The sequence below is a fragment of the Zootermopsis nevadensis genome, unplaced genomic scaffold, assembly GCF_977971745.1.
Source record: "Zootermopsis nevadensis isolate Lab colony 2312 unplaced genomic scaffold, Znev_1.0 Znev_ptg000061l, whole genome shotgun sequence".
Taxonomy (NCBI): Eukaryota; Metazoa; Arthropoda; class Insecta; order Blattodea; family Termopsidae; genus Zootermopsis; species Zootermopsis nevadensis.
Window position 1 is genome coordinate 24102328 of NW_028259192.1, and position 25589 is coordinate 24127916.

At 45.5% G+C, this 25589-nt stretch overlaps 2 protein-coding genes across 6 annotated transcripts in view; both read left to right on the forward strand.

Moving 5' to 3' along the window:
* lin-28 (protein lin-28 homolog) overlaps positions 1–16727 on the forward strand; it is a 31491-nt gene extending 14764 nt beyond the window's left edge. Inside the window, exons 1-4 of one of the 2 annotated variants that reach the window (XM_022078278.2) lie at positions 4757–4908; positions 9550–9689; positions 10208–10380; positions 10515–16727. In XM_022078278.2, the coding sequence (XP_021933970.1) occupies positions 4884–4908; positions 9550–9689; positions 10208–10380; positions 10515–10731 (555 nt within the window). In that variant the 5' untranslated portion in view covers positions 4757–4883 and the 3' untranslated portion in view covers positions 10732–16727. Of the gene's footprint in view, positions 1–4756; positions 4909–9549; positions 9690–10207; positions 10381–10514 lie in introns of those variants that run through there. The other variant, XM_022078275.2, reaches the window with a different exon arrangement.
* Positions 16728–18185: 1458 nt separating this feature from the next.
* The window catches only part of LOC110836732 (uncharacterized), a 40037-nt gene continuing 32633 nt past the window's right edge, over positions 18186–25589 (forward strand). Inside the window, exons 1-5 of one of the 4 annotated variants that reach the window (XM_087340822.1) lie at positions 18186–18390; positions 18526–18602; positions 21854–21976; positions 24950–25080; positions 25174–25426. In XM_087340822.1, the coding sequence (XP_087196948.1) occupies positions 21860–21976; positions 24950–25080; positions 25174–25426 (501 nt within the window). In that variant the 5' untranslated portion in view covers positions 18186–18390; positions 18526–18602; positions 21854–21859. Of the gene's footprint in view, positions 18603–19054; positions 19088–21362; positions 21715–21853; positions 21977–24949; positions 25081–25173; positions 25427–25589 lie in introns of those variants that run through there. The other 3 variants (XM_022078252.2, XM_087340823.1, XM_087340824.1) reach the window with 3 other exon arrangements.

Consider the following 25589-nt stretch of genomic DNA (forward strand, 5'->3'; position numbering starts at 1 on the left):
TGTCGTCATTGTGAACGCCTTCTTATGTAGGATCTCGTAACATCGACTTTGTCGGATGTGACCGCGCGGTTTTTCGCGTCGTCGCCATGTTTGTAATATGTTAGAGTCTTGCCTATTATACACCGAATTTGATCGTGCAAAACCTGACAGAATGCTGGATGAACACTGTCAATGTTTTGTTGTTTAACGACGCAGTCAGCTCAGACTGTGTTCCGCCGCGCGATCGGATAACTGATGAACACTGAATTTGAAAAGACGGAGAAGGAAGTGGTAGTGGCCTAATTTAAAGTGGTTGCCTTATAGTGCTGAGGAAAACCACGAAGAACTTCAGCCGATATGTGGTCGAGGTTTAAACTTGGGACCTCCCGAATACGAAGCTGTGTTCAGCGAAGATCCTGAGTTACGGGCGCCGTAGGGGGCGGTCCTAGAATTTCCGCTTGCGACATTTGCGATCTGAGCATCCAGAGTCAGGTTTTGCCTAATATTACATCAAAGACGAAATGACGTGTGACTTGTGGACCACCCGATACGCGAGTTCCCCGTGTTATAAAGAAGCGTGGTAATTTTACACGTCAAGAGATCAGTTGTACTCGGGTTTGGTTACATAAAATGTTTCTCCACTTTTTGTGTGTTTTGGTGCAGGTATACAACAGAGTTTTCTGAATAGGGTCGCGGTCCATTCTATCGGCATTTTGTCGCTCCACAAAGAAAACTAATAAAAATATGGGGATAAAAAAGCTTCAGAGCCCTAATAGTTAACCTCTCCAGTCACCCTCAAAGGGCGAGCCGTGTGCGAGGTCAGAGTAAAAACGAGCGTGAGGTGTATAAACAGGTGGAAATCGCACGTGGTGGTGTTCGCGACGGTCCTCTGTTTTATGGAGTTGTTGGGCCCGGACAACTTAATTGCCTGGGGGCCTCGCGAAGTCAAATTCAGTTTAAGCGTACGCGATTTTGAAAGTCCTGCAGCTTTTAATTTAGTCAGTTGTTGAAAAACGAATTGTACTCGGCATCAGTGAGTCAACATTCGAGTTTCTGAGTCCTTCTGCCTTCCTCTCGCGATGCCGTCCGTCTGAACGCATCATCGGGCACGTCTTTGTCGACACTCGTCGACAGACTTACAGCTCGCGACTGTAATATTGGGACTTGCGGGGCGAGGAAGTGCCTCCGACGCTACGGACCTCCTGCATTCCTTCCAAGTCTCAAGATTACAGTCGCCGGCTGTACGGGTTCTTGTCGTCTTTGCGTTGTCGAGGTAACGTCCAGTTCCTCGGCTCTTGGGCGTTTTGACTGACGTCGTGTTAAATGACAGATGCAGAAGTGTCTTTTTTTGTAATCTGACAGTGGTTTATCGTGTCGTGTTTGTTAGGTAAAGTGAAACGAAATTTAATTTGAGGAAACAGGCCTCTTCGACGCTGCAGCTTCCAAATATTTTGTTTGAAATAATTATGGCTTCATAAAATGGCGATTCGGTCTCTAGCTTTGAAAAGCGTTCCTGCGTGTGTATGTGCGTGCGTGCGTGCGTGAGGGGGAGAGAGAGAGAGAGAATCGGAGAGGAGGAGCAGGTGTGATATTGATTATGTCTCGATTGTGACGTCAAAATGTCCGACATGTTGATTGGTCCGTTACCAACAGCTATGTAATAAGTCAATAATGGCGTCGCCTTTGTACCGACGCGTATCTTCGACGGTGTCTCGCGCCTTCCTTTGTTTCTGAGATTTTATTCCTTCTGACATCGAAACACTTCGTAGGAGGTAATTGAAGTTGAGGCGCTGTTATTAAAATGAAAATCTTTCTATATTTATTAATAGATTTACACAGGTGACACCTAAATTTTTCCTGATATTTTGACAAGTTTTATTGTCTAATTTGATCCTGGCCGCTTCTTTTATGAGCCTTCAGACTGTAAACGCACATGCCATAAGGTCCTTTCCATAACAGCTTTTCCTCAGTTGTTCCATTAAACATGTTCAGTTTGCATTTCTATAATGATGACTAATTTATGGATGAAGGACCAAACTGTGAAATCTTCTTTGTAGACTGAGACACTGCGCTGTTAAACAATTTCCGCCTTTGTCTGGATGCGACAGGACTATTTTCGTTGCATGATTAAACTCCTTTAATGCGATTTAGTAAGAAGGTAAGCGGGTAATTAATATTTTATGAATTGTCTTGGTTTGCTCTGAGCTGTGCCGACGTTGCAGTGCGTGCCCTGAAATTCTTTACGGTGTCTGATCTTTGTAAAAACGCGAGGCTATTCGCGGTCTTACCACAAAGAACGTAGTGACTAGCTGTTCGAACGTGTTACGCGTTGCATTGACTTAAGTTCCCTCGTGCGTGCGACACAAGTTTCACTTTGTCCATCAGCCAGTCGCTGATTTCTCGGAGTGAGGTTCAGCGAATGAAATCGACACCTTCAGTGGTCGTAAAACAAACGAAGGATGTAACTAAACTTTGTGCGTCGTGTCCCTTCAGAGGTGCATTCCAGGAACTCTTCAGTACCCGGGACGCAGTGAGCCTCGCCTGCCAGCATTGTTTGGTATCGACTATTTCACGACGTCTTTTCAGCTGCCTAGGTTCTATAGTGTCTAATGTTTAGGTAAGTAGGATTTGAGGTCTTCTGTCTCGTACATGATTACGGCGGTTTCAGAAACACAGTCTTCCAGTCCGTCGTTCAACAAGGCAACGTTTTTCTAATCGCAGAATCGTTGACAGAGTACAGCTCCTGAACAAACGGCATCTTCTCCGTCACCAGTGTTGTGAAGGTTGCCGCCCCGTCTATCTGCAGGCGAATCCTTTGGACGCGCGTCGCAGTGGATTAGGGGCTTCGCCGTCACCACAATACTGCGTTCTGCCATCGCAGACCGACCTTCTTGAGACGCGAATCAGACCCCCCCCCCCCCCACCCCCGAAAGAAGGGTGATTCGGTGTGTTAATTACTGAGCTCTGTCTAGGCGACTTCGTATTTGATGAGATACATTTTAATATTATGAGCCACGATACTGGTTTCCATCTGAAATTGCAACAAATTCTACGTCCGCCATGTTAGTGTAAACGATGGCTTTATGAGCCTTCTTAGGCCTGTACAGTTTCAGGATGTCTTGGCACATTTTGTAAGCAATGTTCTCATCTCTCGTACCATCAGATCACTCGTTATTATTATCGTCCGCTCCGGCCGCTTTGTCCATTGTGCACGAGGAAGGTTGGGCCCCAGAGGCGGTCTGAAGGCGGCGAAGTCTCTACCCTCGCCAAGAATCGAATCCCAGTCTTCCATCCCGTGGCCTCTGACTTCCGTCGGCTAACAGACGAACTTTTACCTGTAGTAAGGTCACGTGGCTCGCGTCACACTTTCCTTACTTCTGGGGAGGAAGTTGCCTTGAGGGTGGGTAGCACCTGGCTTGCAGGTCGCCCACAGGGGTGTACAGGCTAAGATACTTTGCACCCCTAAACCGTGGCTTCGCAGAATTAAGTGCGGTGGTTCACGTGGTTTAGGGAAATCTCGGTTCAGAATAATCTGTTTCCTCTTCCGGTCTCCCGTGTAGAAATCCAAACATTTTACGCGGGTCCATTGAACTCTGATGTTACCTGTTGCTTTGTGTCCGATGAGAACGGGGCGTTTAGGAGAATATTTGGACCCACGAGGAATCAAGTGAGAAGAGACTGGAGAAAAGTACGCAGTGAGGAGCTTTGTGATTTTCGTTCTTTACAAAACATTATCACGATGAACCGGTACTGAAGAGGATATTGGTTGGACACGTAGTACGCAATGAGGATCGTAAGAAATTCATTCCAGATTTTCGTTGGAAAACTGAACGACTATCAGCTTGTCGGGAGGGGTCCTTAAACATTTTAGAGGCGCGAACTCACAGCAAAGGGCGACAGTCAGCTGACAGCTGGAGAAGCCTCTCACTACGTTAGTCGGACGTAACCTCAAAGATTCGCACCGTCGCCATGTTTTTAATGTTTCGCATTACGGAATTTGTATGCACTCTGATTTATTTCGCATGAAACAGAAATTATAAAAAAATTTCTGAGACTTTTTGTTTCTCGAATTATTATTTTTATTTGGTGTCGATACTAGAAGTTGTGACAGCCATTTTGTTATTTTCGATTGCAGGGGCTGGGGAGAGTCGAGTGGCTTAACGTGGACGCCAGATTTAATCAAAATTCGATCAGTGCTTCTCGTGTTGAAAGATGCCCGCATTCCCATTAGCCACAAATGAATTCATTTTGTGTACAAAAAATTGATAGTAGATCGGTTTTTTAATTTGGTTCATTAGGGATGTCCAAGTCTGAGCCAGGTAAGGCCCCAGATTACATTCTTTCGTGCCTTGTGTTTCAAAAACTTTGGCGCTACGAGAATTAATTAAAATGCAGATGTGCCCCTCCTGTGAGTGCCCCCCCCCCCTACAAATTTAATTTTGATTTTACGGCGTTGGCAGGCCTTACTGCGCGCAAACAAACGTCTTTTGTTTCCAGTCAAACGGCTTAACACGTGCGTGCAGCTCAAACCGACGATTACGCGTTTGAGGCGCTCAAAGCAGATGCACGCCGCGCACCAGGCGCTCGCTCTCCATTGGTCCCCGTTCGGCCAATGACGCGGCGGGGCGGGTTGAATCCGGGACCGCCGTTCGTCTAGGACCGTGCGTTTTGGGGTTGGCGTTGCGGGGGGTGGGGGGATCCTTCTGCCCTTTATTCTATAATTCCACTGTTTTTTTGCGTGACAAGTTTTCTGGACCTCGGGTGCGTCGCTCGGGAAGGCAGTCGGAGCGAGTCTCTTCCGCCGGACGGAGGTGCGTGCGTGCGTGCGTGCTGTTTGTTATTATGAGGCGAGCATTATGCTCGTGTGTGTGTGTGTGCAGTGATTGGACGTAATTGTTTTCTACATGGAGGGCGCCACATCTGCGGAGGGTAAGCTCGATTTTATCCTTAAAAGTTCTGTAACTGGCACTGGAGTCAGCCCCGAAAACTTTGTCGTGAAATAATCAGAGAGCATTGACGCACTGTCCGTTCTCTGGGTCGCTCGGCTGCAGCCCCGAGAGCCGTGGAATGACCCCGTGCGTCGGCGGTCATGACATCCACACTTAGAACTGCCTTACCTGAGATTTGAGGCGAATAATTCGGTCGTCGTCGTAGTCTTTTCAGTGGACCTGTTGCTTCTTTATTCGGGGTTGATAGAAATATAGCGTGAAAGTCGACCACGACGACGTGGTTGCTTTCCGTGCTCAAGTCTGGCAGAATTATGCATCACCCTGATGATGGTGGCATCAGGGACCTCTGAAACGTCTACTCGGCGCTACAACACGACGGAGGTGACCCCAGTTATGTAGCCTTCGCGTTTGAAGGTTAAGATCCTCGGGTTCGACGCGTACTGAGGCCCATAGTTAATTCTGATTCAGCGTTGTCGCGTCCCTCTCCACCTGAGCAGCGTCCACGCCCTAACGCCAGAATCACGTTTCGTTCTGTGATAGAAAAATACTGCAAAGGCCTTTTAATACCACGTGACCATTTAAGGCTGCTTATTCCAAATTGTTTTGTCAGTGAAGATGGCAGGTCACGGAGCAGAATCGTAGTAGGCTAGCTGAGCGTGATTTGCCCAAGTCGGCAATTTTCTTGCGCGATGTAAGTGGCCAGTAGGACTTTCAAAGATGTTTTCCCCATCGCTACAGAAAATCGACATTAGAGATTGGGGCGGAAGTGTCCGACCTCACGGAGTGGGCGCAGGGGCTGTGAGCTCCGGAGTTCGAGACAGGTCCGTCGTCTCCTGGGTTTGGGCACGAATGACGAATCCTCAGTTGAGAGCAGCTGAGAAGCTTCTGGGCCGAGCTCTCGACTTTCAGACTCGTATTTTCCGCGCTCTAATGCAGATGTGACTGAAGTGGTTTATCATCCCAAAGTTTCATGTCGCGTGCATCGCCGTAGTGGAACGCGTGTGTCTTTGCAGTCGGGGAGCTTCCGCGCATCGCCTATGACCTGACACCGGGAAAGTGGAGGACTGTGACCGGCGCGGACTGTACCCGAGGCTCTCTGGGTTCTGTGGACCTGTAAATGTAAAGCATTACTTCCTGTTGTAGTTGAGGGAAAGATTTTTTCAACGCCCGCCAACCCTTGAAACCCCTCCTCTGATACGGAGCGTTGGTTTACCCTCTTCAACCCCTAAGCAGCGCCGCGTTAAGAAAGAAAAACGATGGGCCTCGGAAGGGGTGGGGGCACTTCCTGGAACCTGACACTGCCCGAAGGATACATCTTGCTGACGGGGAAGCTCGCAACAAAGCGCTCCGAAATTCGTGTCTTTGTGGGAACGTCGCAGGTAGAAAAGCCTTTGGCGGGAAAAGCGTTTTGACTCCTGCAGCTGCTGTTTTCTGGTGGTGGAACAGCGCCGAATTAAGACGCTTCTACGCGCACCGCAGAATATTTTCTGATATCGGCGTCGATTACGCAAAGAAACGGACGTGACGTCGAAATGTTGAGAATATTTGTCGCCTGAGCAAATTTCCAGCGATTTTCGCCGCGGTTACAGTGGACGGTGATGTCGGTTGTGATCTGTTCAGTCTTGTACGCGGTTTCTGTCTTCACGTTAAATGGAGCTCCTGTCAGTCACTGGACGGTGCCAAATTCTTTCAGTCATTCGTCAAACCCACGTGCAAGCAGAACGGAAAATTATTTTACATTTGAAGATGGCTGTTGTTTGGGTTGTTACGCCGTGATGATGGAGGCAGGAAGGACCTCCGAAAGGTCGGTAAACTTCTATCAGTCATACACGGCGCGCCTTGAACACCCCAAATCCAAGGAATTTCACATTTCTCAGACGCCGAATCAACTCTTATCGCGAAACCAATCTCTGAAGGTCCAACCGGGGAGGCTTCGTGTTCTGAGGGCAGGTAAAAGTCGGACTGCGGAGAAAAGGGAACGAATATTGAACAAGAAATGTTTCGGAATGTGGATTGGCTTTGACAGGCCTATTATTGGATGGATTCGGTGACAGGATTTTGCGTTTGTGGTGTTGAGAAGCTGATGGTTCATCACCGTCTTCACAAGAGCTTGTCCCATCTGCGCGCGTCCAAGTCTCTTGCGTACGCCTCGCCGACCCCCGGGTTGCCAACCCCAGTCACTGTGCGTCGCTCCCGCCGTGCATTTGATAAAGGGAGGGCTGCCCCACCTTCGGCCGTCCGATTCGGTACGTCAGAAACAAAACGAGGGTTTTCTCGCCGTTTGTTGCGCTTTGTGGATGGGGCCGGGCGGTGTCCGTCCGGCCTTGATAAATGCACGGTTTTTGTGAAACGCTGTATCAACTCCTTATTTTCGTAGATATTAAATTCGGTCACTCAAAATTACGCGTTACCCTTGGCTCCCCTCTCGCCCTTCTGTAGCGAAGGGCCCAGCGAGAAGTTCATGGGCAGTTCTTTTAAGAGCCATTTTTTGTATTATTCTGTCAAACACTCGGGATTTCTGACAATATCTGTGCTCTGCTTGCGTGCTACGTGCGTCGCCCATCTCGTCCCTGATTTGGTCATCCGTAATTTGGGCAGAAAACTTGGTGAAGCTGTAGAAAGATTTCTGTCTTCCGCGTTGTTGCGCCGTGTAATCTGGTAGAAGTTCACCGACGTTTCAGATGTAGTTTCTGCCTCCATGATCCTCGCCCTGATGATGGAGGCAGCCCGTACCTCAGAAACGGCAGTTAACTTCTACCAGACTAGCGACTGCAGAGGGGCGTAAGTCAGGTATTAAGGAACAGGGAAGAAATTTTAAACCGGTCCCTGGTACGAGGTGTCTCTCTCTCTCTCTCTCCTGAGGGTCATAGGTCAGCTGTGAGCAGCTTCTCCTTCCCAGTATCGTCCCCAAGTGATTCAGTAGTCTACATTTGCTTTTATCCGCTTTGCCGTGGTTCTGATTCAGAAGAGCTCTCGCGGCCTTGAAGATGTCCACGTACGTCGTGTGGACTTGCAGGCATATGACGTTTCGGAGGAAGATACTGCCTCCTTCGTCAGGGCTGAGAGAGCAATGGAGCTTACGCCGTGTCCGAATGAAGTTTACTCAACAGACGCAAGGATCGGGGTCCACTATTTTCAGTCGGGAGTGTACAGAACCCCTTAACGGTACCAGGGAGTAGAATACGTCTGGTAAGTAAGAATCCCTCGGCGTCACCAGCTCTTTACCTGATCTACCCTCCGAGCTTTGTACACACACAAATAAAGCAGCCCCGTGCGTAGTTCGTGGGACAAGTCGTGAATAATGCAGGTCTAACGAGGCAGCTCATCACATCGCAACTGAGTCTCATTGTTTCCCCCACCAAAATATTTATGAGGCCCGAAACGGTCGCTTGGCTTCACGGTCGAGATCTCCACGTGCGAGGAGACGAAGGAATGCGGGATGGGCAGGGCTTGTAGCGTGCGTGGGTACCGAATCCTGGAGGACACTTAGGCTTTGTTGGGTCCGAACGTGTTCCTGGTGGCGTTCGTTACGAGACTGGAAACTTTCAGGGGCAATTTTAATTATTTTGTTCTGACGTTTCAGAGGCCCTTGTTGCTCCCATCGTCAGGGCCTTGAAACTTACCGCGGAAGACGGCCGTTTTTTCTGGTCACGCCGCTTGTACTCATTTCTCCTTCGGACGTACCCTCAAAGTTTTGCATCAACGTCGCCGCTCATTCCGTCTTTGCCCACGGGACATATTCAGACTGCATTTGCAATCCAAATGTGGATCTGCAGAGCAAAAATGCCCCGAAAGGGCCTTAGCACCGAGGACCCGAGGAATGGCTCGCAGCTGATGAACTCAACTCTCGCGCTCCAAAATGTGAACGGTCCGCGTTACGGAAGGAATGCCACTTGGCGGGGGGAGGGAGGAGGAGGAATGTGCTGTTCGCATTCCGTTGCCTGGCCCCCGGGTGGGTGGGGGGGGGGGCTCTCGTAACTGAGCTAATTTTTAAACGTCTTGCGCCGAGGTGCGATCGGAGTCCTGTCTCCGGCATTACGACGACCGAAGTGATCACAGAGGTTGGTCGTGTTTACAAAAACTTTGGGGAAAAAAACAGCAAAGAGTGGGCCGGTTCGCTGCACCAGCGGGTCCACATTCTTCTGTGGAGTTCAAGGACGGACTCGTCGTCATTCATGTTGCTTTGCATCGCTGTGTAGGAAGTGACGTATAGCACCCAAGTAAGTGAATACCAAGCGAGGCGCTGCCTGGAGTCAGTTGTCCTTCGGGAGCGTCGCCCTCCGCGAGTTCTTCCAGACGACACTGGCACTGAGAGACGCTAGCATTTGCTCAGCTCGTCAAGCGACGTCGAACCACGGCTTTGCAGTGTATTTTTCTCTCTTTCAAAATCACTCCCTCATTCTCCGACGCGAGTCTTCGACTCTCGAGTAATGCCCGCACACAATAACACGTCACGTTCTGCAGACTCCGGCCTGAATTCCTCTCAGACCCCAAAAGATTTCTGGAGTGAAGGCCATCATTAAAGAGTCTTTGGACACTCGCCATTCAGTCCTGAGGATGGCATCACCAGTGGCGTAACGTTCGCACGCCAAAGGTACAGGAACTGTGTGTGTGTTTGCAGGAGCCTATGGGCCGGCGGTTGCAGGAGTGCCTGAGACGAAGCCCGAGAAGCGAAGGGGTCGGTGCAAGTGGTTCAATGTGGCGAAGGGCTGGGGGTTCATCACCCCTCACGACGGCGGCCAAGACGTGTTCGTGCATCAGGTCAGTAATGCGCCCTCATCCTCCTTATAACACGCGCCGAATCAAATCACGTGGTTTTTCAGGGGAAAACAAAATTTTTGCTGTCCTTGACCCGCGTCAATTTATCAATAAATTTTAGAATTTGAAGGAGTGCGTCTTAAAATCAAGGAAATTCGGTACTTACGTTTATTTTACGTTACATTCACATCTGATTGCATTTTTAATACCGAAAAATAAATTTGTAAACGTAGCCGCCGAGTTGTTAGCATTCCTGCTTCGCATTTTGGTGTTCCGGGTTCAAATCTCGACTCGGAGACCGGCAGAGTCGGGTTGCCCGTTAAATTGGGCGATCTAAAAGGGCACAAGGAGCAAAACAGACTGAAAATTTGAAAATAAAATGCGTGATTGGTCGAAAGTGTGATTGATGGTCTGTACCAAAGCAAAGAAGATTTGAAATTAACTTTTTTTGTATATAAACGATGTTCGACTCGGTTCACATGGCCGTGCGTCAGAGTCTGATTGATTGATTGATTGCGCAGAGTGTGATCCAGATGTCTGGGTTCCGGAGTCTTGGGGATGAAGAGGACGTGGAATTCGAGTGCAAAGTGTCTGACAAAGGCCTGGAGGCCACGTGCGTGACAGGTCCCGAAGGTTCCGACTGCAACGGCTCGCATCGACGTCCTGTCTCGAAGAAACGATTTCGGAGGATACGGTGAGTGCACCGTGTTTCGAAGCACGGACACTTAGGTTTCAGGAGTATTTTCTTTTGGTCAGTGGAAGCTTCTCGCAGCATCTTTTGTCATGTTGACTTCTTAGCCATTAATTCCTGGTCGTGTTACTATGTAGGTGCTATAATTGTGGTGAATTCGCAAACCACATTGCTGCGAAATGTACAATGGGTCCACAGCCGAAACGGTGCCATCATTGCAAATCTCAGGAGCACCTTATTGCTGACTGCCCTGCACGTTCAGATCGTAACAAGAAGGCGGTGGCTTCATTCAGCGGAGAGGCAGAACAGGTATCAGGAGAGGTGCTGCCTCAAGTGACAGAGGCGGGTAAGTAGGACCAGACGGCAAGGAGCAGAAGACGGCTACAGAATGAAGCTCCAGTTTGCCGTAACAGATGGCGTTACTGTGACCACTGACTCTGCCATCTACCGCCATCGTTGCGAAACTAAATGTGGGTTGTAGTTTCCAAATTATGCTGTTTTATGTGTAATTTGCTATTTTGTACTCTGCAGCTTAACCACCCATGTATGAACAGTTTCTGATATGTAAATTAAAATTATATTAGGTTTGGCGTCCATCACAGCAATAAAGCAACATGCTGACATATCACTACTTCCAGGGAAAGCTGTGAACAAAATGTACATCTGGGAATTTATAGAAGGCCTTACAAATTTCGAGTTGTCTCAAGAATAATGTAAATAATGTTGAATCATCTAGTTTGTAATAGTTTCATAATCTTAGATCAGTTGCACCAGAAAGACCTCAACTGCTAACATTTTTACAAGCTTCTCTAATACTGAGAGTTTTCAGAGACAGAGAAGTATTTATTACTTCGCAACTAAAAGGTTCTGTAAGTTTCCCACAGATGTCAGTAGTTGGATTAGTCTGACTGCGGTGATTGATTTTCATGCGTTAATGAGGCTTTTCTGGAAGCACGCAGCACTTAGAGCGCTATTTTAAATGTGTCCTGAAGTTGTTCATATCAGTAGCAATACTAATTTATTAAGTGCTAGGTGAACTACATATCCTTTCGCTGAAAGTAGTGGTATAAAAACTATATACTGGAAGTAAAATACAATTACAACGTACTTTGGCGGAAGTTAAAAAAGTGCAATTTATTTATGGAGAAAAATATTACATCATCATTAATTTATTTTGTAGTAACGAAGAAGAAAAAACAAATCATTACGCTGCAATACTACGCTATGCGATGGCGATAGAAGTGCCATTACTTACAAATTTAAGGTAAACTGCGGTGCTGTGCATTCGACAGCGTCCTGTCTCAACGTCATACGAGCAAAGTCAAACGATGGTCCTATGTTTATCTGAAGGTTTAATTAGTTAATCAGTTCAAATATTGAAATTTAAATATGAACTGAAGGAGAGACATGATTTTTACCATTTACCACACGCTGCCTTTTTTGTTTTCTGTAGGAAGAGACTCTAAAATAACTTCCTCCTTTTGTTCTTGAGATGGATCCTGCCGTACCATTGGGCACTTTTATTGATCTAGATTTCTGAAGATTGCGCAAGTTTTCATACGGGGTGTGACGCAAGCAGTCTTCATTTGGTTAAGTAACTGATAGGGAGCAAACTATTCCATTAAGTTAAGTCATTGTCCATTTAATAATTTGCCTTCCAGCGACTCTACAGAACTTGGCAGTTAAGCCATTTTCAACATTCAAAATATTGCTAAAAGTGTTTCCACAATTCACTCTTTCTGCGCTACGATCTTCAGTCCAGAAGCGTTGGATCACATTCTCTTGACGCGTCAGTTCTCGTTGGAGGCAAGACCCATTTCTTGAATTTAAAAATACATTGTTTTATTAATTTTTAAAATAGTATCTTGGTTCTGCATCTGCTATTCTACGGAAATCAAGGAAAATAATTGGTAATAGTTACTAATAGCAAACTTCAGTTACTATATAAGACCAATAATAATCGTACTTCCTTTTAATAAAATGTGTTCACAAAAACTATTTTGTACTTAACTGTTATGTAAAAATTAACCAGACTTTTCAATTTTTGTTTTTATTATGGTACATGTTCCTAATGTACAGTATTTTGCGAACACATGATTTGAACGTACCGTGCTAGTTTTGTCACCCTTTAATGTACAAAATGTAATAGACTAACATGGCAGGGATGTTTGTGTGAATGCGTTTCCAAGAGAGAGAGAGAGAGGCTGTTTGCAGATGCGTTCCTGTAATAACGTTTCAGAAGTTTCAGTACTCGGACAGAAAAACGTGGGTGGTTCGGTGGTGTCCATGCGTATATTTAGGTTAGGATTTGTGAGTCATGACATTGTGAGAACAAGCTCTGTTTTCAGAAGTTCTGGAACACTGGTTTCTTCTAGGCATGGTCCCATGAGATCACCCATTTCAATTCTTACAGTCCCACCAAGTTATAAACCCGTCAGCATGCGAGCACCTCTTGTTATGTCCTAGGCAGATGAACCAGATATGTGCTACCTGCAGACTTCCTGGTAGGGGCATAGGATTCCAAACAAACAACATTTTGGAAACACGTTCTGATCAGAATACTAGCCAACGGATAATGCCCAGAAATATTCCTTTGTCAGAAGCCTTTAGGTTTTATATATACATTTACATTTCAGTGTTCAGTGTTTTGTAAGTACAGTGGAAGTTCGTCTAATTGACATAGTTATGATGTTATTTTTCACAAAATTTATGTGAGATTGTCTTCCTGCCATTGACTCTTATAAAGCATTGCTCGAACACTCACCAAACCACTCTGCAACACAATATTGCATTTAATTTCAACGAGACTGAAACATTGGGATATCTGAGGTGTTTGGGACCAAGTAAGTGAGAATACGCCAGTCTGTCTCCCGAAGGAACCGAGCAGTCTGGCTCATTTTTCAGAAACGAACTTGTGCTGGAAATTGTGTGAGAGTAGAAAGTATGGATGTAATTTGTAAGATGTTAACCTACGTGATGTTCAGCAAATAACATTCAAGGGTGTGTTGCACTCGTAAGTATTACTTTGAATTTGATGTTCAACAGACCAAGAAGTGATGGACAAACCCTCGGTCCGCGCGCATGTTTCTTAGAGTGACGGATAACTTATTTGTGGTGATATTCTTCCACGTGTCCAATTCCTGCAGATAAGAAATCAGATCTCAGTGTACGAACCCACCGGCCACTTTTGATTTCACAATATCATCATGTCTTCGCACTGGCTGTGTCGTGAAGCTGGTACAAGTGCGTCAGTTGTTCTAGTGAAATAGAGGTTTGTCCGTTATTCATCCTTTTTTATTTTTTATTTCTATGTTGAAGTAATATATATGTTTGTAATACAGCTCAGGGCATTCCTTATTGAACACTTCACAGATTACCAGTCCTAGTTTCCTAGAATGGATGTTGCTATTAGAAAGCATGACAGATGAGTTATTCACTTGAAGTAAATAACAGGATTCTACATTTACAAAACTGTGTCATGAACGCTGTGTTAGACTAGCTCAATAAAGCTTGAGTGTTGACCACAGACCAGCTATTTCAAAAAATTGGAAGGAAGACTTGAAACACCACCGGCTCATCCATTTTGCTATTGGACAGATAAACGAATTTTATCTCTGTGGGATCTGAAGTGCTCAGCGTGGTAAATATGAACATAGCTGCCTTCTGGGTTGTAGCGCCAAGTATTCTGGTAGAAGTTTGCCAGCATTTCAGAGGTCTTGTTGCCTCCATCAAAAGGGCAGTGAGTGAAAGTTTACTAAAGGTTCTCTCTTATATACTGTCTCATAGCACACAAATCTTGTTATTTAAATTGTCATATTCATATTAACAAAGATTATTTAAAGGTGCTCATACACCCAGCCTCCTCAGAAAGTTCAGAGACTGAACCTAACCTAAAAGCACTGTATTTACATGTATCAGATGTTAATTCCCTTTAAAGTAGGCCCCTACTAGTGCTGGAAGCAGCTCTGAAACTCAGTTTTATGAAATTGCAAATGGCTACTACATTACATTGTTTTGTTCATTTTTTTTTACAAAGTTTAGGGACCAGTAAAATGGATGAGAAAGAAGGCTGACTCACTTGTGGAGTACATTTAGTTAAAACCTGTCACACAGGTTAGCTGAGTGAACAGGTATACTGTCCTCTTGCACTATTCCTGATGCCCTGTCATTCTGACCATATTAAGTGCAAAATACATTGGGAGGTATGAGTACTGCCCCTTTCAATACAATTTTTAGGTTAGGACATTTCTCTAATACATAGACTAGGTGTGTTGGTGTAAACACACTTTAATGTAATATGCTTTTGTTGAAAGATTTTGTATTGAAATTAGCATATAGTATTTTATTTATAATATTTAATTATGACACAGTTTTGATTGTATCTTTTGCAAATAATTAATTATACGTATTTATTATGTAACATTTATTGATAATTGTCACATTTTCGTTTGGAAACATTGTACTACAGGATTGTGAAGTATCCTGCTAAATCAGATGTAAGTGTGTGTGTGCGCGTTTTTATACATTTTATGAAAATTGTGTTATGGTGACACTGAGTAGGTATGAAGAAAACTTAAACTTTATTCTTTCATAGTGGAATTTTTGTGTGTGTATGGGTTTATTTTGACAGTTTTCTTGACAATACTCATTTTAAATGCTCATCAAGGCCTTGGTTACGTGAAATGTGTGTATAGGTTAGGGCTTAGATTGAACTTCAGTCCACCTCAGTATAATAGAGTTTCAACAACAGCCAGCAAACGCAACATTTAACTACAATAATTATTGTCTTGGAATTACGTCCTTAACATATTTGGTTTTGCTGCCAAGTGAGAAGTGAAATTCAATATTCGTTTCAAATAAGGTGTGTTGGGCTTGCCGATTTCACGTAGCGCTTCGAGAGCGCACGTGATCTATAAACCAGTACTTAATATTTTATAAATGCTTTATTTGGATATGAAAGATCACATGTTCAGTGTTATCACCATTGGCACTTACGAAGTGAAGAGGTTACTAGATGTTCCCGGCAAAATTTTTAATAACGGGATCTGTACGTGGTAGTTTGAGTGTTGTGTGAAACTGTAGCTGCCAATTGTTTTTGTACTTCTGAATCTAGCCCTGCATTTTGAAACTTTACGTGATTCTTACATAACTGCTTCATATTTCTTGTATATTATCCTTTTTTAGTGTCCACACTTCATGAAACCAAGGCTCTGGGTTTATAAAGAAATAAGTTCATAATCAAGGTTCCTAAATGAAAGACTTCTTTTATTAAGCACTACCTCATGAGAGAAGAAACACCTCTGAGATTTCCAAGTACAAAGGTCCATTGGAAACGCTTTATCTTAGGTACGCTATGATTCTGTACCTCATCATTATTGATGGGGCAGAATATTGACCTGTGATAGATAGGTACAGGTTTGCTGCTCCAGTAACTTGGGACCGGCGGCTACTAATTTCAGTGCGGTGATCTTTATTATCACATGTTCTCGTATAGTCAGTCTGAAAATTTATATGTTCAGATGCATTCATAATACTTTTTGTGAATCTGCATAGTCTCCTTCGTTCGGTGGAAATTCGTGGTTGATTTTAAGTGATGTTTTAATTTCTGCATCAAGTTATCTGTTATTTTGAGGACAGTACTATGTTGCAAGATGCCAGGTCCTATCTGGATGTCATTTGCATCTGCATTACAAATTGCTTCAGTGGGCTGAGATAAAAAGGCACGGATCAATCCGCGCCTTTGTTTCAGAATCTGTTGTAAACAAGCAATTGTTCTTTTATAGCTGCAAAAAATGTTTTATGCTTTTTACTGTTCTCTTATAATGTTGCATTTTTTTTTTTTGCTAAATAATTTAAAATGAAACTAACTTTGTGGAAATTCATTATAAGTTTTTGGGACAAACAACACTGTCAAGAAACAGTTCTCGGTTACTTTCCCTTTCTTAGAACACATGCTTGTGAACATTCTACTATTAGCAATATTATAACAGGGTATTTAAAGCAGACGTGCAGCAAATGTCGCTGTGGATTGTACACTTACGTTTTGATAGGTGTAAGCATTTCCTACATATGGGTATACTACTATTATAGTTCTGTAGATATATTGTAGTTTGTACGGTGGTTACATTTGTAAGGAGGCACCGGGAAGTCCGCTCCTCTTGCCTTTTAGTTAAAGGAGTGCCATAATTCATTTGCAGTGGAGCCCAATTCATAATTTATGTAGGCCATTGAGTTATGAATGTTGTGTGGCATGTGGAAACATATGACTTGAAAGCACTTGATTTCAAGGACACTTGTGCATTGTATTTTGAAAATGTAAATTGTAATTAAAACTATTCAGACATTTGGAATTAACTGAATTAACAATTTTTGCTTTGAGTTTTTGTATTTCTCTGGAGCTGGTGGTTACTGAAAAAGTGTATGTATGTTTGTGGACACAGTTATTTCAGCTTTCGCCGTTTTTCCTCCTCTTCCGTTCTGCCGCTAACATTTAAGGACTTTCATTATGGCGTTCTCTCAGTACCTTAACTACATTTCACTCTGGAATAATGTGGAATGACGTGGCCGTGACTTCACACAAGTTGGTAAAGATAACATTTGTCATACTGGAATTGAGGTTTAAACCCCCACAGCCAGTAACTCCAGGGTATGTTGGTGCAGGGCACGAGGAGTTGTTCTGGCCATAAGCAGAGACAAAGTCAGGCCCTGTTAGTGGCCACAGTTCCAGAAAGACACCGTCTGCACCCTTGAAAGAATTACTTCCTGCAGTAGGTTGCAGAAATGAAAACTAAATATGACGTAATTTGAATCGGCAAATACTGCCTATGGGCTGTGTCCACTCTTTTTCATGTGTGTTTAATTTCTTCTGAAATCGCCAGTTTATACATGTTTCCGATCTTTTTACTTAAATTAGGAGATACCTTCTTCCTTCCATATCCCTTCCAATTCACTGTTTTAATCACATGAGCTATAGTCTGAGCTACTGACAGTGTTGTTAAGGAAACGACAAAAACCAAGTGTGTTGACTTTATGTACTATATAGTCATTTGTAGTCGTTCAAATGTTGCGTACATTATTTTAATGTATATTACCTCAAATATAGATAATCTATTTCCCCCCAACCATGATCATCATGCATGGTCTTGTGAAATCTGGTTTTGTGAATTTAAGCAGGATCAAGATTTAGATGTGGGGCTTAAAAAGATTGGTAGATCACTTAATTTCCAGTTCATAGTACATAAAAATCTATAAGAAACAATAAAGGGCAGTGAAATGTTAATTTACCAATTTTACGGTGTTCATTGATGAAACGTGTTACTGCTTCACGTATGCCCTCTGTGTTTGAACGACGCTTGTGTAACACTTGATAATTGCTTTCCTCACCAAGTGATGGCGGGAGCATCACCTCATATTCGGTATGGAGTTAGAGATTTAAATTAGTTAACATTTCGTAAAAAATGCTCACGACAGGAATTTTATTTACTTTGCTTATTCCAAGTAACCAGTCGATGTCGATATCAGATTTTGTATAGTAAAAATGTTAGCAATTTTTACGCAGTGCATTTATTTTTCTCTTCCAGCTTTTTGTTTTCATCTCATGCGGTAAAATGTGGAATTAATTCGAATACGAGATGTACAACAATCAGTATATCAACACGCGTGTGTTAAGGGCAACGTTCCTTTGCGTACACAACATTTGGGGCTAGAAGGAACACGGTCCTACCTCCCAACACGCACTACGAGTGCAATCTTTCTGAACTGTGGTTGGCCGATCGATCACGTGAAAAGCGCATGCTTGTTTCTGCTGGACTGGAAGCTAGCTGCTGCTTGTCTGCGCGTCAATACTGTGGTTCAGAGTTCGTGCGCGCTGTTAAGTGAGTTTATTTATCAGTTGCTTTCGCCCAATTCATGTGTCGGTGAATTCGAATATAGGATATAGTTTCTGTTACGGTCATCAGGAGGCAGCATAAAACTAACCTAAGTTGTTATTGTATCAGTTGTACAGGCAAAATTGTGAGTGTCCTTTTTTGTGTGTGATCAATTGGAAGACTTTTCTCTACTGTATTTTTACGCTGCGAGTGTAGATTGCCAAGTTTGCTTCTCTACCGTATTATTTTGTTCGTTGACGTGGTATCATTCGCGTTTCAGGTTGGAAGTGTTATTAAACTTGAGACAGAAGTGTTCACACCCCGTCTCTGAAAACGCAGACAGGAAGGACACGCAAGGTAAGCTTATATTTAGTGCGACAGAAACCCAGCCATTATTACAGTGCAGTTGAATTGACAGCAGTGTGTGTGGTGCTGAAATTGTGTTGTATCGGAATGTGTAGAGTTGTAGGCTTGAATGTAGTTTCACAACAGTGTAACTTTTGCATGAAGAATGTGACACACAGGCTCAAGGCAGATCTCTCGCGTACTGTCCTGTAACTGGTAATGTTGGCGAGGGTTAACCTGTGCCTTCACTGACCAAATATTTTCTCATATGCAACAGCTGCAGCGTGACAATTGTTTTATTCTACCTATGAATGACCAAGTTTGTTACGTAATTGATTACGACGTAAAGTTAGATCATGGTAGGATGATTGATTGATTGCCGTGGTCACGACCTTGACGTGCTCAGAACCCACAACCTAGCGCGTTGATATTCTGTACGCTTGATGGTGAACAATTTGTTTCAGGAAGTGAAGTGAAGATTGCCCTCCGTGTTCCTGGTATGTATTTCAGTTGGTTCGGCTCGACTCCCGCCGCCAGAATATAAAGAGTTCAATCCATTAGTATCAAGCGGGATTTCTTGGAGACAGGAGTTGAAGGCGATTCGATTTGTTGGCCCAGGACAGGGACCGGTGGAGGGCTTTGGTTAATTCGGTGATGAACATTCGGGATCCTTAAGCAAGCCAGTTAGTTAGTATCTGTTTATGTGTGTGGCGTTTCTCCAGTGTTTTCGTCAAGGCAGAAAGAGCGATTTTCAAGCAAATTTACGAACAAACAGTAACACTGGTGTGTTCTCAGACCGATTTGCAGTGTCCGCATTCAGTTGTAAATTCTGTAATGTTTTGATGCATGAAGTCGCATTGGGCATGTAAAAAATTGTATTTTAATTTTCTAGGTGTATTCAGCGTATATAGATACAAGACAATCTTGAAAATGCTATTGAACTGGTTACTTTTGAGTTGTTCATTACTGTATTAGGTCTGTTTATGAAAATAGTTGGTAGATAAATCTGCCTGATATGCCCCAGTTCCAACGGCCAAATCGGCTCGAGAGTTTTGTGGTTTTGACAGAGTAGCCACCCGCAATGTTTAGCCAAAATTATTGCGACGTTATAAGAATAAATACAGAATAGACAGAGGTTCTAGGCCTGTTACCTGAAACTAATTTGAAATTATTGGCAGGCAGATGGAATTATTTGCAGTTCTGTACAAGTTGGTGGTGTTTGGGTTCTTATTAAGCTGTTTTGGTCATTTGCCCCTGTGAGAGCGCTTCTTTTCACCCCCATACAATAAAACGCTGCACCGTCGTTCGGTTCAGGATACAAGCCTGGAGTTCAAGCCGCAACAGCGGATAATTCAGTGGCCGATTCTGGGACGGGCTTCCGCAAAGGCCGACGGATTTTCAGAATAAAGGGAACTCGGGGCGTCGACTTCATGAAGCAGACTCTTTCTTGAGAAGCTGGTGGTCGCTGAACCAGCGAAGAAGATCCCCGCCCATTTTGGAACCCGGAGGTTCATTACCTTGGTCGCAAAAGCCTGCCACACGCATTCGACAGCGTCTTACCCTCTTTCTTTTCAGATACATTTTGCGTTACATACGCTGCTTCAAAGAATCCACCCGCCATTTCGTAACGCAGTTTTTTTACGGTGACGATTTCTCAGCTACCAGCATGCAAGCCCCTTGTCGGCTGTCCGCGACTGTTTATTTAATGGTGTGAATTTACAGTTTCCCTCCTTATGATTAGGGCGTCAGAAGACGTTGTGATTTAATTTCGATAAAGATGAATGTTTACAGCAAGCCGTTAGACCATGCCCAACAATGAACACTGTTTAGTGGAATTACACTCGGAAATTACTGCGTTGATCAGAGTTTTTAAAAAGTCAGTTGTTGTTATCATTTCGAAATTGTTTGTTTGTTGAGTCTGCCTGCTGGTCTCGCAGTCCGTTAAACCCGCCACGTCTTTCGTTGATTACATTATACTTAAGTTTTGGCACGGCTCCCGCCTCAGACGGTTCAGATTCGACGTTGCTTGCAGGGGCGAGTCCAAAACAATGGCGTGTTTGTATCCGCACGCCCTTGGCGTATCTTCTGCTGTAATTTTGTTAATCCTCCCTAATCCGTTTTTCGAAATGCTAGTCGCACTTCATCCGTACAGTGTTGTCACGTCGGATAGCCCTGAATCTGTTTGGTTTGACGCGTGTGTTTTGTTAGTGCAGATGGTAATGACAAAGTCAAGCTGACAGCCTTTCGCTCCTAGTTGTTTGTGTATTTTGACCTCCAGTGAACGTAATTGTTCTTTGATTGATGGCAAGTAGCAGCAGTGATGCATCCATTATGGTAAAATGACGTCTCAAATTGGGTTGTGGGATGTTCCGTAGTTGCAGGTTATATTTGGCACGGACCTGGGTCGAGCGTCAGTCGCCTTACCGACGTTTCGGTTGTGTTTCTCCCGGGGGGCGAATCATGTGGTGGTATCTGTAGACAGGCCACAAAGGCCGCTTCCTTTCGAATCCATAGGCCCCGCCCCTGTTTCTCAGCGAAAGTTTTGCGCGTACAAACCGGCCCAAGACTCAGAACTCTTGCTTTCTTGTGAAATGGGTCGCCCGGTGTAAATATAGCATCGCTGGGCCACCGCGCCTGCGAAGACCACCGTCAATGGTAAACAGAAAAGGGCCCAGATGTTGGTCGGTGACTAGAGTTGACGTGGAACGAGGCGTGTCATTTGCATCCAGCGCCTCAGAACCGGCCCTGATTGTCGCGTGAAGAGAGAACTGGGAGTGCGCCGGTTCGGTGCCTGGCTTTCTGTAATGTGACGTCTCAGCAAACTCGTATTTGCCCCGAGGGGGTGGGCGTGGATCGGATAGCTGCAGTTCTGAGACACGTCTGCTGTCAGCTGGAGAAAACCGCGATGCCTTGAACAAGGACGCGAACTTTTCAGATATTAACAAAAAACAACAACTAAAATTCTAGCAGTCGGCATCGTTGCACAACTTCGCCGTCATGCTGAGGTGGAAGTGAAACCTGTTCTTTCGAGAATAGAGACAATTACAGAATAAATGACTTTGTTATTAAACACTCGTCCAGGTGGTGGACCAGTTCTCGCTTTACGTTCCCTACCTGCCTCCTCGTAAGTAAACAAATTTGACGTGCTGAAACGTCGGCTGCGTGGGGCAACGAGGTGGCCGGTGACGGCCGAGGCAAATTAAAATTGTCGTGAAAGATTCGAGGATCTCTGTTGAACTTTAATTTTGTTCTGTGTTCCGCAGGTCCTAATGTCCCAAGAGCCCTGGTCGTTGCCGCCAAAAGATGGCTTGTACGACCCCGTCAACGAACGAGACGCGTGTGGCGTTGGATTCATCGTGGCGATTGACGGACGGCGATCTCACAAGGTAAAAGAACTCGTTTTCATGGCCAATACGAAGAAGTGAGGACGGACTTTGTCATCCAAACAAATTATCGTCTTGTCGATTGAACTGTTTTGTTCCTCAGTGCAGTAATTGAGCTCCGGCAGTGTCGATATATATCGCGTGACATATCGATGTGTCGACAGCCTCCGTTAAAGAGACGTCACATGTGCGCGCGCAGTCTCTCCTCTTTAAGGATGTTATTGCGTCGTGCGATGCGGTCGAGTGCCACAATTTTATGGGGACGCGGCCAAAACCGAGCGTAGTTTTTGTCCGTCGCAAACGTAATTCTGTTCTCGGGATTGTCTTAAAAGGGCGAGGACGGACATACGCCGGAAGTGACGGTGCAGGGGGGGGAAGCCGTTTTGCTCGAAACCGATCACGTGATCCATGCTGTAAAGATGACGCAGTTGGCCCGGGCCGTCGTAACGTGCGATGAAAATCAGACCTTTGATATCCTGGCTCGCGGCTGATTTAAACCCTCCAGGACTCGCGTTGTGAGCGCAGCGCCGCATTTTCAGTAAAAGTCTGATAACTCTTTGTAGGAATTGTTTTCTCTCCTGTCGCTTTATCTATGTTAAGAGGAAACTGCAAAACCGAGATCGAGTGCTGGCAGCTATTTTTTCCAGATAATTTATTGGGTGATATCACAAAATTCACTAATAAAAACTGGATAAAATTAGAGAAAATTATTCTAGGCAAAGAGACTGCTTAGAAACTTCAATCGATGAACTCGAAGCTTCAATTGGACTTTTATGCAATGTTTTAACATTTTATTAGTCTCTTAATCGTAACTCCTTAAATAAATTAAAAGTTAGTAATAGTCTGATTAAGTATTTGCTCAATTGATAGGTTGCGACGCGGCGCTCACACGCGAGTCGGGACGTTCCAAAGGTGGACGCGAGCGCTGGAGCGTGTCTGTCTCTGCGTTATCGGCGATGTTACAAATCCTTATCTCAGACTCAGTAGCCTGTCTCGTGTACTTTGGCGTCCGAGGCAAGGCCGCGTGTTTGCAGAAGACTTCGGCGGCGAGGAAAGTGTCCAAACTATTACGTCAGCCTCCAGTTTGCTTCTACGCCGTTCTAGACTTTTTCCTGCTACTGATTGCAAACAATTGAGAAGCTTCGAAAGGGCGGAGGTGACTCACAGCCCTGAGGAGCGCCTTGGGATAACCACGACATCCGACCGTCTGCCCTTGCTCATGAACAAACGAAATGTTACATTGTCGTTGGGACGGTCGTTTTCAGCAGTCGCTCGAGGAAAAGTTGCACGATGGAAAATATAGGAACAAAACGATAAAGCCTGAAGGCCGGATTGCGTTGCGGTCCCTTGTCGAAAGTACCGAGTAGCAATGCACTCAGTTCGCGCCTTCCGATGAATATCTTTTTTGCTGGTCATTGTACCCTGTTATGTGGGCATTTGCCGCGTTGTCGGAACACGATCGCACAATCCGACCTCGCCACTTTCTCTCTAAACGCGTTCGGTTGCCGACTCAGACTAACAAACAAACTAACAGGTTTGTTGTGTTCAGCTTTCTTCTGTCTGGGATCAAACCTGAGCCAGAAGGGTGGAAGGCTTCGTGCGAAGACGAAAATCCTTGTCGCTGCCGAGAATCGAACCCGGTCGTTCAGCGCGAACACGCGAAATTTTGAAGTGGACTCACGTCTTTGGGGCCTCGACGTGTTTGTGTCAAAGTAAACTTCCTTTGTCCCGGCAGCCCCACATTTCGTACGTGAAAGAAAACAGGAAATTTTTCCATTACGAACATCGACTGTTCAAGGACGTAATTCCTGATTACAGCGACGTTTCCACGAGACTCGTGATTGTCCGTTGCTACAGCAGGTGGTACGTATAGTTACCACCGGGCTTTAACATTCTACCACTGATGTAATGAGTGTCGCTGTGCGTTGGCGCAACTTTTGTACACCCCTGTGAAGGCTAATTGCTGAATGTTGACGTTGCCCGACCGAATTATCGGGTCTTGCCGATTAAGGAGCTCGAGAAACGGGTGTTCCGTTCGCTTACGTAAGTTTGTCGGTTCTTATCGGCGTGAAGGCGAAGTGGAAAGCTCATTAAGCACTCGAGTCTAAGTAATTGAGAACAGTTCAGTCTCTGGGCCACGGGACGGACAGACGAGGTTCGATTCCCGGCAGATGATCGGATTGTCGTTCCCTTCCGCCTGGTGCCAGGTTAAGAAGGCGTGGAGCCTCACCTCCATGAACGACCGGACGACTTGGTGTCGGTCCGTAAATTTTACTCCCGCCTTCGTATTGAGCAGGAGCGTCCAAAATGTTTTTTCGGCCCCACCGCAAATGTTTGCGAGGAATTCGACCCCGGACTTGTCGTCCAGTCCTTACGTAACTCTGTCGTAGTGGAAAGTTTCAGTCGCGAAAACTGTAGAAGTCGACAAGCTTGAGGCTTTGCTCTTGTCTGTAAATTATCGGTAACCCCGCCCTCCCACTGAAACGAACTTAGAACCGCGTATTACGTATTTTTGTCGAGTGAAACTGCCGTTTTGGGTTTCATTTTCCGACGCCCGGGCGCAGGTGGACTCTCATCCTCGGCCACCAGCAGCGTGTACAGAGCCGCGAGCCGGTCCCTGGTAGATCTTTCCCGAAGCACATCGGAACGTCTGCAACCTGGAAGACAAAAACATCTTCGGAGATTTACGCGTCGCCTTCCGAGCGCCTCGCGTTGAAAGAACACGAGGTCGTCTCTGATTGCGCTGTTGACGATCAGAGGTCCAGCCACTGACCTTGCCGCAATGCAAATGCTCGCTCTATTATTAGACCCAGGCGTTCTTTTCGTCGGCGATGAACTGTGGGCTGTTGCAGTGAGAAGTCAAACACCGAGTGGACAATCGCGTAGTTACGCGAATGGCGGGGCGTGGTGGCCGACAGTCACGTGGTTCGTTTCGTGAAGCCGCTGGCGTCTACAGTAGCGCCGTTCTTGTTCCAGATCGTCCGAGACGCCGAGAAACTGGCGATGCGGATGAACCACCGCGGGGCCTGCGCCTGTGACAACGACACCGGAGATGGCGCCGGGGTGCTCACGGCAATCCCGCACGCTTTTTATGCCCAGGAACTGAGGTGAGCGTTCCCTTCAACTTTTGAACTCGAAAATCGAGACCCGACTTCGATATATTTGCCTCACGTACCGACCGGGCGTCTGTTCTTTTGCAGGGACCAGCAGAGCGTGGACTTGCCTCCTTTCGGGCGCTACGCCACGGGGATCGTGTTCCTGGACAAGACGCACCACCAGGACAGCGAGGCCGCCTTCGCCCTGCTCGCAGAGGAATGCCAGCTGCAGGTGCTCTGCTGGCGCACGGTTCCGACGGACAGCGCCGGAATCGGGGACGTGGCCCGGAACAGCGAGCCCTTCATGAGACAGGTGTTCGTGACGGGAGACCAGGACGACGAGACGCTGAAACGTCAGGTAATCGGGACGTGGCGACTGTGGAGAATGAGACATTTCCTCTTGTGTCGTAGAACCCCAAAGCCCTGTCTCCCACAGGTTCAGTTGTCTCTGCGTGATCGCTTCCCGGGGGATGGGCCCTGACTCATCTCCAGCAGACGCTTGTCGTGGGCCACGTTTTCGA